The following is a 14,932-nucleotide window of genomic DNA, read 5'->3' as shown; positions in this document are numbered from 1 at the left end:
TACTTTTTCCTCCGACTGTCTAAATTTAGAGCAGAGATCCATTCGCAATACAGCCGCTTTTACAATCCTGGCTTTTCGTGTCACTTACCTAAGGAGTTGGGGGGGGGGTGGGGGAGGGAGGGGAGGAGTCGTCTCTGGTGAAGAATCACAGCTGTACAATTAATTTCAGTTCATGGACATCTTGATGTTACCCCGAAATTTTGCACACTATATTCTTGTATATTATTTCAAATAAAACGGTAAAAAAAAAACACAAAAAAAAAGCTACGTGCATCTGATAACACGACATCTGTGTGTCACGCCTGTACCCGGTATACTGCAGGAACGGGTTCGGTAACAAGCAAAAATCTGTTACGTGGAGTGTGGGTCTTAGGAAAAAAAAACACTCAAGAACATCTTTTAAAACATTTTAATGGTTTCAGAATCAGGAAGCTGCCGCTGCTGCCGAATTTTCAAGCCCCCGTCCGTATTAAATCATTTTAAAGCCGAGAGGGAGAAACGCCCGCTATTTTCTGAGAGAGAGAGAGTTAACGGTAGAAAGGTCAGATGCAAAAATGTGACTGTTTAACCTCTTGCGGTGCGCGACTCCGTTCCAATCCCCAACAGACTGATTCGTTCGGGATCCTTGGAAGCCCTGGGCGCGAACCGTTCGGAAGGAGGAAAAGTGGTTCCCAGAGGGTGTCGTAACCGTGGCCCTGTCCTCGGGGAGCGGCAGGGGGAAGAAGCGTTTTTGATTTTTGCAGGAGGAAGCTGAGTGGAGAGATGCCGTCTCCTCCCCGTCTCGGACTGGTGTGATCTCCCGCTGCCGGGCCGGGGCCGGGGGCCCGGTCGGTGCTGACCGTGGCTGCGAGGCCAAGGAAAGGGATGCTGGCAACCCCAGGCCTAGGACGGTGTGCCTTTTCGCTTTCGACCCTCAGGAGCTAGCGCAGTCCGAGGGGGCTGAACCCGGCAGGCCCGAAACTACCGATCGCGAGCAGAAACTAGAGGGATGGATGGGAAAGCCGGCAGACCGTCTGGATCCTCCTCCTCCTACTGAAGAGTGGACATGGCTCTCTGCAGCAGCTGGATCATTATCGGATAGACAGGTGCAAACTCTTTGCCTTCTCTGGTTCTCACCGACTGAACGTAGGCTTCCAGGGCTCCCCTGGAGGGAAGGGAAACAACAATTACGGCACCTGTTAAGCGCTCGCGATGCGCCGGGCGCCGTACTAAGCAACAGGAACGCAAAAACCTGAGAACCAAACCAGCGGACCGACAGTGTCGACGTTAAATGCCCTTAAGCCCGACCTTTTTCCACCCAACTGTTCCGGGGAGCCGGGGCCAAGACCCTCTGAGGGAAAGCCCGGCCCAGCCTGCCTCCTCGGGGGTCCCGGTGTCCCCGGGTGGGGTAGGCCGGGGCCGGCGCTTCGTTGGGAATAACGGGATTGGCCTTGGTGTATTTGCACCTGTTTGAATAATTCTCATTCCGAGATTCCTGAGCCCAGAGAGCTACTATTTTCTGGGTCAGTTCAGGTGGAAACAAATGGTTTTAAAAAAAAAAAAAAAAAGTTCTGGAAAAAGAAATCTCCCTCCCCATGCCCACCCGAAGCCTCTGACCGACCTAGAAGCGATCCCGTCGCTAACGGGCCGCCGGTCGGCTCTTGGCTCCTGTCCCACCCTCCTGCTCTTTGCAAGTGCTCAGTACAGTGCTCTGCACGCGGCGAGTGCTCGATAAATACGATCGAATGAATGTCCTTCCCTCTCTCCTCCTGTCCGCCGGGCCTCCCCCTCCCCCGCTCCTCCTCTTGAAGCGCATGGTCGTCCTGGGTGACCGCTTCAGTAAAAGCGCGTCTAAATCGATCCGTGCGAAGCGTCGCGGGCGCCCGTGAGCTCACGAGCTCGTGGTTGGCGCGGCGGTGCCGTGGGGGGGGTACTCGCAGGGTAAGAGGGAGAACTGAGCCGGGGAGAAGAGAAATTAATCGGGGAAGGCCGCCCAGAGATGTGCCCGCGGAAGGGCGAGGAAGATGGGGAGAGGTGCGGTCTGGAAGATCTGAAGGGGAAAGCGGTTCCAGGCAGCGAGGGCCATCGAGACAAGTCGATCTCGCTGTCACAGGGAGTGGGTTAGCTGGAGAGGTAGTTCCCGGAGGGCAAGGATCTCGTCTTAACAGGGAGCGCGTTCTCCCTAAGACTTAGTACGCGGCTCCGCACAAGGTAAGCGCTCAGCCAATACCACGGATCGGTTGCGAGGAACGAGAGCGGGAGCTGGGACGTCTCCAAGGGGAAGAGAGCCGCGTGAGTCCTCGAAAGCCAGAAGTCCAGCCCGGCTCTACGGAGCCGGGGAGGTCGCCGGGTCCCCGGGGACCCTTTAGAGGCTCCCGTTTCCGTGGAGATGAGGCGTGGGCCCGCCCTTCCGTACAACTAGAGGCCGACGGCATGGGATCGCTTCTGGTTCCGTCGGAGGCTCCGGATGGCGCGGGAAGGGGAGCTCCGGGCCCACCGCCCCGGCCCCCAGGCCCGCCGTTACCTGATGAGAACCAGCCTGTCCTTCTCCGACGGATGGTCGTCCAGCCACTGGGAGTAGCGGGCGTGGGACCACTCTGCCCGCTGCAGCAAACACAACCGCGGGTCAGAGGCGGGCAGGCCCGGCCCACTGCTACGTGGGGTGGGGGGAGCCGTGGAGTCGGGAGGGCTCGGGCTCAGGCTCGGGTAGGGTGGGGCCCCCGGGGCGCGGTGGGAGGAGCGCTGCCAGTTACCTGGAATGGCGACTTGAGCTCCGGGGGCGCCCGGGTGAAGAGCAGCTGCAGCACGGTGCTGAACGGGATGACCTCGCCCAGGGCCGGGCTGGCGGCCACGTGTTCGCTGGTCTGGAAGAGCAGGGGCCTGCGTGGGCAGAGCGGCGGAGTCACGCCGCCGGCCAGCCGGGGGCTAGGGACCCAAGCGGACCCCCGGGCCTGGCCCCGAGCGGTGGCGGAGGGAAGGCGGGGCTCACCGGAACGATCTCAGCAGCCGGTAGGACTTCCCCAGGTCGGACACCCGCCTGCACAGGGGGGCCACGGCCAGCTCCATCTGGAAGATCCAAGGCGGGAGGTCCTTCCCGAGACCCCGGACTCGCGACCGTCGCCACCGGCTGACCGGGGTCTCCCGGGGAACGACCGGGAACGGACCGAGGCGAGCTGACGGCTCCCGCCCTCCCGCCTCGGGGACCTCGGCCCGGCCCGCAGGGAGATTCGGCGCCTTGGCCGAGGAGGGCCTGGGGCCGGACGGAGGGTCCTCCGGCCGGCGGGCGGAATGGGAGGCTCGCTTCGACGGCCGACGCTCAGCTTGAACGTGGCATCCCGGGACCCGTTGGCTTCTTCACCCTGCCCGTTCCGCGACTTGCCGCCTGCCGTCTCCGGCCCGGGAGAGCCGTGAGCCGTACCTCTCGCTCGGGGCTTCCCGCTGCCACCGCGAGGGGACGGCGGCGTCAGAGAGGGGGGCGGGGGGGGGGGGAGGGGGCGGGGACGTCCCCGCTTACCTGGGCGAAGTCAGCGGCCAGTCGCATCTTGCCTCCTTCGCCGAGGGGGCGCAGGAGGCTGGCGTTGCGCACGAAGAGCTCGACGGCTCTCTGGGCGATGGCTTCCGTTTGGTCGAATACGAAGTCCTGGCACTCGAAGTGTCGGAAGTAGTCGCCCGTGACTCTCGCTACGAAGCCCTGGAGTTCCTTCATGTAGAGCGAGCAGGGGGTCGCCGACTTCCCCGGGCCGGACACCGAGCTGGGGAGGAACGGAGGCGGGGATCACCCTCCGCGCGCTCGCCCCGCCGCTCGCTTCGGCCCCGGGCTCTGACGGTGAGAGGATAGTCCCCCGAGGGTCAGGGCGGGGAGGACAGAGACCTCTCCGGGTCCCGGTCGAGGCCCACGACCCTCCGTCCGCCGAGGCGTTCCGACTGGCAGGCGGAGCCTCGGGGTCTCCGCCCCATCCCGGGCCGGGAACCCACTGCCCCAGAGGAACCCTCTCACGTCCTCCTCCAATCCGGGCATCCTCCAGGGGTAGAGCCGCCGACGGGGCCGAGAAACTCCGCCCGCCGAGACTCGGGGCACCGTTTAATTATTTATAAATGGCCGTGATCCTTCCGGAAAGGGAGCGTGACAGGGACATCAAATATTGATAGGCAATAGCGTTGACCTGAAATTAGAAAGCCCCCGGCCGGAGGAAGCCAATCAGACGGCGAGCCGGGCTGGGTTCTGCCGAACAACTCTTCCGTTTCTATCGACGAGAGATGAGGGCTCTACGTTTTAACAGGGATGTGGAAAGATCGGGGCGGGCAGGGAGAACTGGTCAGAACGATGCCGGCCAAGGGAAACGGAAAGGTCAGAGATGCCCCCTAGACCCAAGAGGGGTGACTCCTGAACCACCTCTGTGTGTCCGAAGGAGAAACCGGCCGGCTCCAGACCTACCGGGAGATCGGGGCTCCAACCGCGGCGGGGAGGCCTGCCGGCGCACGAGGCCCAAGGCGAGAGAGGTGAAAGAGAAGAGCGGAGGGACCGGCCGACTCTCACGGCTGACAGATTGCTCTTTTGGGACCCCCCCCACCTCGCTTCGAACCTCAGTGCCGAGCAACCCCCGCCCGGTGATTTGTGGGGGAGGCGGCCAAGTCCCGGGTAAACCTCTCCCAGGCCACGGGGCCGCCCCGAGCCCCTCCTTGGCCTCCATGGGGGTAATGAGACGGGAGGACCCAGGGGAGTGCAGCAGCGTGGCCTAGTGGAGAGAGCACAGGCCCGGGAGCCGGAAGGACCTGGATTCTAATCCCGGCTCTGCCGCCTGTCTGCTGTGTGACCTTGGGCAAGTCGCCTAGCTTCTCTGGGCCTCAGTTCCCTCCTCTGTGAAACGGGAATTGAGACCTTGCGAGCCCTGCATGGGACAGGGACTGTGTCCAACCCGACGAACCTGTATCTACCCCCGTACTCAGTACAGTGCCCGGCGCGTAGTAGGTACTAACAAATATCATCAAAAAAACCAGCAACCAAAAAACCCAAAGAACTTTGAGAGCGCGGGCGTGTTTCCCAGCCAGTGGAATGAGGAAAGAAGGCTCTTGATACGACCCCATGGACTCCTTTCCCAGGAGCGGCCTGTTCACTCCCTGCCTCGGACACCGTTCGGGAGGGTGGGGCTCTCTCGCCGTGTGCGGAGAACGGGGAAAGCACGCTGGGGATACTACGCAACACGCTAGGGCGAGTCAACGGAAATGGCATGCAACTCAACGCATTGGAGGCCCCGCGGTTAAGACTCGCTGAGGTACTCGCCGAGGGCCTGCAGCGTGCCAAGCGCTTGTGCTAAGCGACGGGGTAGAGTCGGGACAATCGGAAGACCCCCCGGTCCCCATGGGTCTCCCGGTCTGAGGGGGAAGGAACTGCAGGCATTTAATCCCCGTTCTACGGATGAGGGAACTGAGGTCCAGAGCAATCAAGTGGCCTGCCAGGGGGAAACGGCAGACGATAAAAACGATGGCACCCGTTAAGCGCTTAACGACGCGCGGAGCACTGTTGTGGCGGAGCCGGGGGTTAGAACCCAGGTGTCTCGCCTCCCAGTCCCGTGCTCCGTCCCCTAAGCTACGCTGCTTCTCTGGAACGCAAACCGCTTCCTACCCCAGCCAGGCTGCGGGGGCTCCGGCGGAGCTCTAGGGAAGTCAGAAGATAACCGCCGAAGGGTCGGTGACATCGGCCCCTCGGGCAGCTGGGTCGGGCCGGACCCTCCCGCCCTCCCGCCGACCCCCGGCGGCTTCCCCTTCCCCATCCGGAACCTTAGGCCGGAAGCCAGCTGGATTTTCCGCCGGCGGGGAGGGGCTGTTACCCGGAGAAGTCTTCCTGGTGCATGGTGATGATGACAGCTTCGATCGAGTCTCCCACAGAAGTCAGCAGGGGCTGCACGGCACTCCCCATCAGAGCCCGGATCGTCTGAAAGGCCGAGATGCAAAACAACGGTAATGATATTGAGAATAAGGATGGTGTCTGTTCCGCGCCTACTGTGGGCCAAGCACCCCTCCGGGCGCTGGGGTAGACACGAGGTAATCCGGTTGCCCCACGTGGGGCTCACCGTCTTCACCCGCATTTTACAGATGAGGTAACCGAGGCACAGAGAAGTGAAGCGACTGGCCCCAAGTCACACGGCCGATAAGCGGAGGGGCCGGGATTAGAAGCCGAGCCCGCGCTCCTCCCGCCGCGCCACGCTGCTTCTCTACGAGGGAGAGCCACGACAAATTAACCCGTGCGAAACGGAGGTCGGTTCTTCCATCAGGTTCCCTGACCCGGCAGGGTGCGGCTGGACCCCTGCTAACCGGGGCCTGTTCGTCACACACCGAAGCGGAGGAGAGTTGGGAAGTCGGTTAGGCACGCCACGTTCAGGCCCATCGACGCTCCATCCCGGGACAGGTGTCCGTCCACGTTAACGGCCCCGCTGCGTGACATCATTTCATCACGCCCACAGGTGAAAGCAACACCAAGAGCTGCACCTATTCCCGTCTTTCGTCTCTGACGTCTCCGAGGTAGAAGATGAAAGGACAGTGTGGCTAGAGGTGAGGTCTCCTCATAGTAAGCGGTCAAATAAGATGGACGAAAACCCTCATAGGTGTCAACTTCGAAGTGGGTGAGGGTGGAAAGGGGGCAGGGATCTCATGGGGACGGGGAAGCTCCGGGGGTCATTCCCCACTCGCCTCCGTGGAGTTGGCACCTACCATCCCCACACCCCCTGAAACGGTCTGCCCTCCTCTCACCCCGGACCCCCGGGACCACACGCGTTTGGACTCCAACCGGAGTCCTGGGCAAACGAGTCCGGTCTAGGTCCACGGTGGGGCCTCCTTGCCACCTCCTCCCTCTCACAACCTCACCCTCGACCACACGCGCAGGCCGCCGGCTGCAGCGGGCGCGGCGGAACGGCACACCGCGCTTCCCAGGAATAGAAGATTTCAATCTGCGGGCACCTCCCGACAACCCCGCGGTGGCCGTGCGGCATCTCTCCTGGGGCGGCGGGGGTGTGGAGCTGGCCGCCGCGTGTCTTGGGGGAACCCATAAAGACCATCGGAAGGAATCAATAACAGGCTTAGGAGAATCAACTAGGGCCCTCGCCTCCCTTCTCCCCCAAAGTTACACCTGAGGGAAGTAAATAAGACGGTTAAATGAGGTGGCAGGGAAGTCCTCCCTGTGTAACCTGAGGCTTCCGGCGTGGCCGGAGCTTCTCATTTACCTGGAGGGCCGAGGCGATGGTCCGCTCAGCTGCCGGAGGGAATGAACTCTGACTGGAAATAACCTACAAAAGAAAGCTTTCACATCAGGTTGGGCCGCCGCTAAGTTCTTCCATCTCCGCCAGCCGGCAGACAGACGCATCCCACTTCGTTCGTTCGTGCCATCGTATTTATCGAGCACTTACCGGGTGCAGAGCACTGTTCTAAGTGCTGGGGAAAGTACAACGCGGCAACAGAGACGATCCCCGCCCACAACACGCTTACAGTTTAGACGGGGGCAGACGTCAAAACGAGTAAACGGGCATCAGTATGAATAGACAGAATTATATAGACATATATACCCCGTCCCACAAGGGGCTCACGGTCTCAGTCCCCATTTTCCAGATAAGGGAACCGAGAGGCCCAGAGAAGTGAAGTGACTTGCCCAAGGTCACCCAACGGACCAGAGGCGGAGCCGAGATTAGAACCCAGGTCCTCCTGACTCCCAGTCCCGTGCCCTACCCGCTAGACCACGTTGCCCCTCAACTAACCACAAAGGGCGCCCGCTGTGGGGTAGGGACTGTCTCTATTCGGTGCCGAACTGGACTTTCCAAGCGCTCAGTACAGTGCTCTGCACAAAGCAAGTGCTCAGTAAATACGATCGAGTGAATGAGCCCTCAATCTGCCGATCCAAAATCAGACGCCTTACCCGTTAAACCACGTAGCGCTTCCCCCCTCTCCTTGGCCATTTCAGATTCCACCCTCATCTAATACGACGACCTCGCCCTCTTTTCCACTTGGCAACGTCACCTCTCCTCCCATGCCCACGCCCCGCCTCGAAGCCTCGGTTCCTTCGGCTCCTTCCCCTCCCTCCCGATGACCTCGCCATCTACTCTGTCGAGCGAGCTGCCGTGGGGAGGTCATCCTCTCCTACGGCTTCTACCGCCTACCGCCTCCGTGCAGAGGGTGCCCAACTCTACCCGACTGCACTTGATCTCTCTCCTTTTCTGCAATCTTGTATTCCCTCCTGCCTCCGGGGCATCTCTACACGGCCCGGCCCGCAGATAGCTCAAGCTTAACCTGGCCCAAACTGAACTTATCTTCCCTCCTGAATCCTCTCCTCCGACGACAGGTGACGACACCGCCGTCTCTTTCATCTCTAAAGCACATGGACCGTGGCATTTTCTCTGACTCCTCTCTCTCTCTCTTTCAAATCCCACATTCAATCTGTCTGTTCTTCCTCCAGAACATTTCCAGAATACTCCTTTTCCCTCTGTCCAAATGGCCACCATGCCGGTCCAAGCACTTGTAATGTCTTGGCTCGATTGCTACATCAGCCTCCTTGGCTGATCTCCCGGAGGCCTCCAGTCCATCGCCCTTCCCTCTGCTGCCGGGATGATTTTTTTGCAAACGTATGGTTTTGCCCACATCTCCCCGCCCTTCAAAAACCTCCAACTGTCACCCATTCCTCCCTGCATCGAGAAGAAACCTCTGATCACTGGCCCTAAAGCATTCGATCACCCTCCCCTACACCTGATCCACTCTCTTCTCCTAATGACATTAATAATGGTATTTGTTAAGCGCTTACGACGTGGCGAGCACTGTTCTAAGTGCCGGGGTGGCTACAAGCTAATCGGGTTGGACACAGTCCCACACGGAGCTCAGTCTTAAGCCCCATTTTACAGGTGAGGCAACTGAGGCGCAGAGAAGTGAAGCGACCTGCCCAGGGTCACACAGCAGACAAGCGGCAGAGCCGGGACTAGAACCCGTGACCTCCTGACTCCAAGACCCGTGTTCTATCTACTAGGCCACGCTCCTTCTTACTTCACCCCAACTCACCCTTCTGGTTAATCTCAAACCAATTTTCTCACTGTACCTCGGTCTCATTTCATCTCTCCCGCCCCTGAGCTTCCCCCTGCCTGCAACTTCTTTCCCTTTCCAATCTGCCCGACCACAGGTCTTCACAGCTCCAAAACCCTTCTGCAGTGGGATTGCCAGGAAGCGTCTTCCCCGCTCAAATCCTCTACTCCCCACATTAGCCCCTTGCAGAAGCAGCATGGCCTAGGGGATGGAGGATCTAGCTTCTAATCCTGGCTCTGTCACTTGCTTGCTGTGTGACCTTGTGCAAGTCACTTCATTTCTCTGAGCCTGTTTCCTCAACTCTAAAATGGGGATTCAATACCTGTTGTCCTTCCCATTTAGACTGGGAGCCCCACGTGGGACAGGGACGGTGTCGGACCTGATCAACTTCGTATCTACTCCGGCATATAGAACAGGGCTTGAAACACATCAAGAGATTAACAAATACCATACGGATATATATACGTATACTTACTCTGCACACAGTAAAAGCTCAATAAATACCATAGGTCGATGGATTGGCAAGGCCTTCCCTCTTCATTCAATCTTATTTATTGAGTGCTTACTGTGGGCAGGGCTCTGTACTAAGCGATTGGGAGAATATAAAATAAAAGACACATTCCCTGCCCACATGAGCCGAATAGTCTAGAGGGGGAGGCAGGCATTAATATAAATAAATTGCAGCTAGGTACATAAGTGCTGTGGGGCCGGGAGGGAGGATAAATAAAGGGAGTGAGTCAGGGGGACTCAGAGGAGAGTTAAAGAAGAGTAAAAGAGGGCTTAGTCAGGGCAGGCCTTTTATTAGTAATAATAAATAATAATAACAGTGGTTTTTGTTAAGCACTTACTATGTGCCAAGCACTGTTCTAACCACTGGGGTGGATACAAAGTAATCAGGTTGTCCCATGGGGGGCTCACAGTCTGAATCCCCATTTTACAGAGGAGGGAACTGAGGCCCCGAGAAGTGAAGTGACTTGCCCAAGTCACACAGCTGACGAGTGGCGGAGGCGGAATTAGAACCCACGACCCCGGACTCCCTAGCCCGTGCTCTTTCCATTAAGCCCTGCTGCTTCTCAGTCAAGAAGAGAAGAGGGAGGGAGGGAAGAGGGGAAGCGAGGAGGGAAAGGAGGGGAGGAAGGAGGAGAAGGAACGTGGAGGGACAGGAAGGACGGGGGAGGATAAGAGGAAAAGGGCAGGGGGAGAGGGGGAAGGAGGGGAAGAGACGGGGAGAAAGGAAAAGAGGAAGGGAAGGAGGGAGAGGGAGGAAGAGGAGCAGGGATGGATGGAAGGAGGGGAAGAGAGAGAGGGGAGAGATGGGGAAGGAGGAGAAGACGAAGGGAAGGAGGGAGAGGGAGGAAGAGGAGCAGGGATGGATGGGGAAAGGTGGGCAGGGATGGAGAGAGAGGGACAGGAATGGACTCTTCCAAGTTCTCAGTACAGTGCTCTGCTCCTAACGAAGGCTCCAGAAATTCCGCTGTTGCCGAGGAGGAGGAGGAGGAGGAGGGAGGGAGGGAGGGAGGGAGAGGGGGAGGGATTCCCTCCTAGATGTGCAGTTACCAGAGAGAGTGCGCTTAAGTAAGCAAGCCATCTGTTAAGCGCTTACTGTGTGCCAAGCCCTGTTCTAAGCGCTGGGGGTAGATAGGATCCCCTCCGAAATCCTTTCTTCCCTCTAGGTTTAGCCAGCTGCATCTGGAGCCCGAGATGACTCTGCGAAAGTAGGCTGAAGGTCAATCATTCATCCTTTCAGAAGCATTAACGAGGAGGAAAGGCGTGCTCTGCACACAGCAAGCCCTCAATTAATACCACCGATTGATTAAATGAAAGGTTTCGAGGCTGCATTGTAAGTCTCCACAGGGTGATCGGTCAGCAGCCGGCCCGTCCGCCCAGCCGCCCACCCACCCCCACCCCGCGGGGCGGAGGGAAGGCCGGGGGCTCGCTTCCTCCCCTCTCGCGGGAGGCGGGGCGGTGAGGGGAGTTTGTTGGAGAGCGGCTAATTGCTCCAAATCCAAAGCAAATTCCATCCTTCGGCAACCGCTCTGGTTCCGTCCTCTAATATAAAACTGATTGAACCGACCCGAAGATCGGAGAGTTTCGGGTCCCCTTTTTAATTCAACGTTAGCCAGAGCGGGAAGTTGAGATGCCCCACTAATTACAGAAGTCGACCGGTTGTATTTATCGAGCGCGTTCTCTAGGCAGAGCACCGTACTAAGAGCTTGGGGGAGTTGAGGCAGCGGACGTAATCCCCACCCTCGAGGAGTTAGCAGTCTATCGGGGGAGACGGAGGTCAAGATCACAGCTAAGGGGAACGAGTGAAATGTAACGGTACATTCGTGAGGGCGAGGGAAAGGAGAGGGGAAATGAGCAGCCAACCTGATTATCTTGAATCTACCCCAGATTAGTAAAATGTTTGGCACTTAGCGCTTAACCAATACCGTGATTATTAATTTAAGTGCTCAGGTGCCGCCGAAGGCCTTTAGTGGCAAGATGAGAGGAAAATGAGCTGGGGAGGTGAGAGATCACACAGGGCTGATGTCTCCCTCACCGAACATTCCCGGCCTTACTGATAAAACAAACACGCGGCTGGTTCTCAAGAACGCCCCCCAAAATACCAATTTCTACGGGTCACACGTCCTCCCTCAACCTTCTCACTGTACCTCGATCTCATCTACCTGGCCGCCGGTCTCTCGCCCACGCCCCGCCTCTGGCCTGGAACGTACTTCCTCCTCATAATCCGACAGACAGTGAGTCCCCCCCGGTTCAAAGTCTTACTGAAGGCCCATCTCCTCCAAGAGGCCTTCCCTGACTAAGCCCGCTTTTCCTCTTCTCCCACTCCTTTCTGCGTCACCCTAACTTGCTCCCTTTATTCATCCCCCCCACCCCACCCCGTGGCATTTACGTACCCATCTGTAGTTTATTTATATTAACGTCTGTCTTCCCCTCGAGACCGGAAGCTCATTGTGGGCAGGGAACGTGTCTATGTTATCCTGCACTCTCCCAAGGGCTTAGCACAGTGCTTTGCACACAGCACTCCACAGATACTAAATAAAGCACCAATAAATGAAGCAGCGCCAAGTGAGCACCAAATCAATCGACTGACTGAACCTGGGGACACCCACCCAGACCGATCCCACGAAGAGATCGGAAAGATCGGCCCGGGAGACGCGGAGATCCTTACCTTCACGATGGCCTGGTGCCACCTGAACAGCGAGTTGACCACGGCCACGTTCCGCCGCTGGCCTTCCGTCAGGGGGCCGATCACCTGGCTGGCATCTCCCTGCGTGGACAGCTGCAATGAAGCAAAGCGGGGGGGGGGGGTTAGACGAGGACACGGTGGATTTGATCCAAAGCCCGATTTCAACACCCTCTTCCTGCTAGCCTCTCCCTCCCCCTCCCCAGGAGACAAAGAGCAAGACGGTGTGTTCCTTCCCACGAGGAGGCCTCTCTACCACCTGAGCCTTCCTTCTCGCGGAGCGGGCCGCCCGGGGGCTAATGAAACCATTTTCCCCATAACCCACGGTGAGCAAAACGGCCGTTAATCCAGCCGTCCCGCTAGGCAGAGAGGACGTATACGGAGAGTGGGTGGGAAGCGGGGCACTTTCTGTCTCCCCTCTGCTTGGACTGAAGAGACAATCAAGCAGACCACCTGAAAGTCGAGGCTCAATTCTGCAGACGCGGGGACAACTTCTCCACCAAATAAGGGAGACAAACACGGAGAAGCAGGGTGACCTAACGGACCATCAGTCAGACAGTCGTACTTGTTGAGCGCTTACCGTATGCAGAGCACCGTACCGAGCAGTTGGGGGAGTACGCTATGACAACGTAACGGACACATTCCCTGCCCACAACAAGCTTACGGTCCACAGGGGGAGACGGACATTAATATAAAAACATCAATTACAGATATGTACCTAAGTGCTGAAGGGCCGGGAGGGGGGATGAACGACGGGAGCAAATCAGAGCCATGCAGAAGGGAGATGAAGAAAAGGAAAAGAGGACTTAGTCGGGGAAGGGCTCTTGGAGGAGACGTGCCTTCTACAGGGCTTCTGAAGCCGGGGAGAGTAGTTGTCTGTCGGGTATGAGGAGGGAGGGCGTGCCAGGCCAGGGGCGGGACGTGGACGAGAGGTCGGGAAGTGAGAGAGAAGAGATCGAGGCACAGTGCGGAGGTTAGCATTAGAGGAGCGGAGTGGGAAGGCTGGGTCGCAGCAGGAGAGCAGCGAGGTGAGGTAGGAGGGGGCGAGGTGACGGACTGCTTTAAAGCCAGTGGAGAGGAACTTCTGTCTGATGCGGAGGCGGATGGGCAACCACTGGAGGTTCTTGAGGAACGGGGGAAACACGGCCTGAACGTTTTTCAGAAAAACCATCTGGGGAGCAGAGTGAAGTGGTAAGAGACAGGAGGTCGGGAGGTCGGCAAGGAGGCCGATAGAGTAATCAAGAAGGGAGAGGACAAGTGATTGGATGAACGTGGCAGCATTCCGGACGGAGAGGAAAAGGGCGGATTTTAGCCATGTCGTGCAGGTGGAACCGACATGATTTAGTGATGGATTGAAAGAGAGGAGTCAAGGATAACGTCCAGGTTACAGACTCGTGAGGCGGGAAGGATGGTGGTGCCGTCTACCGGGACCGGAAAGTCTCGGGGAGGACAGGGTTTGGGTGGGTAGGTGAGAAGTTCTGTTTGAGCCATTTTAAGTCGGGAGGTTACGGCAGGACGTCCAAGTAGAGACGTCTTGAAGGCAGGAGGAAATGTGAGGCTGCAGAGAGGGAGAGAGATCAGGGCCGGAGATACAGACTGGGTATCATCCGCATAAAGGTGGTAGTTGAAGCCATGGGAGCGAATGAGCTCCTCAAGGAAGCGCGTGTAGACGGAGAATAGAAGAGGACTCAGAAATTAACCCTGAGGGACCCCCACAGTTGGGGGTAAGAGGCAGAGAAGGAGCCCGCGAAAGAGACCGAGAATTACGGTCAGAGCGACAGGAGGAGAACCAGGAGAGGCCAGTGTCAGTGAAGCCGAGGGTCGGCGGCGTTTCCAGGAGGAGACAGTCGACGGTTGTTGACGGCAGCTGAGAGGTCAAGGAGGATGAGGAAACCGGCACAGAAAAGTTAAATGACTTGCCCAAGGTCACACAGCAGACAAGTGGCGGAGCCACTAGGCCACGCTGCCTCCCTTAAACCTCACCACCCGTTGTCGGGAACTGCAAATACTGCCCCCAGGGAACTGCATCCAGGAGGGAAAGGTTTAAGTCACCGCTCAAGGTCAGGTTGGGTAGAGGTGAGCGCTGGGCTTTGGCTGGGAGAGTTTGGATCCTAACGTGGGAACAGGAGCGGATGCTTGGCTGAGCTAATCCGGCCCGGGCAGCCCGCCAGGAGTGAAGGTTTCCCAAAGAGAAGCTAATGATTTTCTCGACCCCGTTTCCGTCGGCTAGCCGGCACCTGTCGGCTGGCCGTCGCTAAGGAGCGGGCGACGGATTGTGAGGGGTGGGCCTGGACGCGCAAGAGCCCCGGAGGCTTGCTCTGGGGTCACACGGACCCAGACCCGGCCAGAGGGAGGGGGGTGGCACAGTGGGGAAGCTCCTTCTGACCTTCAGATGGGCTGGCGATTTCTTGGAGTTCTTTCTCTTTGCCTCAGGAGGAGTGAGACGCCACCTGGCCCAAGGTGACGCCTAAGGATTCGCGGTTTTAATGGTACTTATTGAGCATCTACTACACGTCAGGCACTCTTCTGAGAGCTGGGGTAGACACAAGCTAGGCAGGTTGGATACTGTCCACGCCTCCATCTCAATCCCTATTTTACAGAGGAAGGAACTGAGGCTCAGAGAAGTGACGTGACGGGCCCACGGTCACACAGCGGACAATGGCAGAGCCGGGATTAGAACCCAGATCCTTGTGACTCCCACAAGGGGCT

At 58.3% G+C, this 14,932-nt stretch overlaps 1 protein-coding gene across 2 annotated transcripts in view; it reads right to left on the bottom strand.

Annotated features, from left to right (window-relative positions):
• Positions 1-394: 394 nt before the first annotated feature.
• The window catches only part of COG5 (component of oligomeric golgi complex 5), a 203,033-nt gene continuing 188,495 nt past the window's right edge, over positions 395-14,932 (bottom strand). The window contains exons 15-22 of one of the 2 annotated variants that reach the window (XM_029077970.2): positions 12,209-12,319; positions 7,197-7,259; positions 5,808-5,911; positions 3,494-3,731; positions 2,969-3,045; positions 2,733-2,859; positions 2,504-2,583; positions 791-1,144 (exon numbers count right to left, since the gene is read on the bottom strand). In XM_029077970.2, coding sequence (XP_028933803.1) covers positions 1,030-1,144; positions 2,504-2,583; positions 2,733-2,859; positions 2,969-3,045; positions 3,494-3,731; positions 5,808-5,911; positions 7,197-7,259; positions 12,209-12,319 — 915 coding nt within the window. In that variant the 3' untranslated portion in view covers positions 791-1,029. Of the gene's footprint in view, positions 1,145-2,503; positions 2,584-2,732; positions 2,860-2,968; positions 3,046-3,493; positions 3,732-5,807; positions 5,912-7,196; positions 7,260-12,208; positions 12,320-14,932 lie in introns of both variants that reach the window. The other variant, XM_029077969.2, reaches the window with a different exon arrangement.

This window comes from Ornithorhynchus anatinus, chromosome 13 (assembly GCF_004115215.2).
Source record: "Ornithorhynchus anatinus isolate Pmale09 chromosome 13, mOrnAna1.pri.v4, whole genome shotgun sequence".
NCBI classification, from domain to species: domain Eukaryota; kingdom Metazoa; phylum Chordata; class Mammalia; order Monotremata; family Ornithorhynchidae; genus Ornithorhynchus; species Ornithorhynchus anatinus.
Note: the sequence above shows the minus strand (reverse complement) of the source record. Positions and strands in the feature narration are given on the sequence as shown.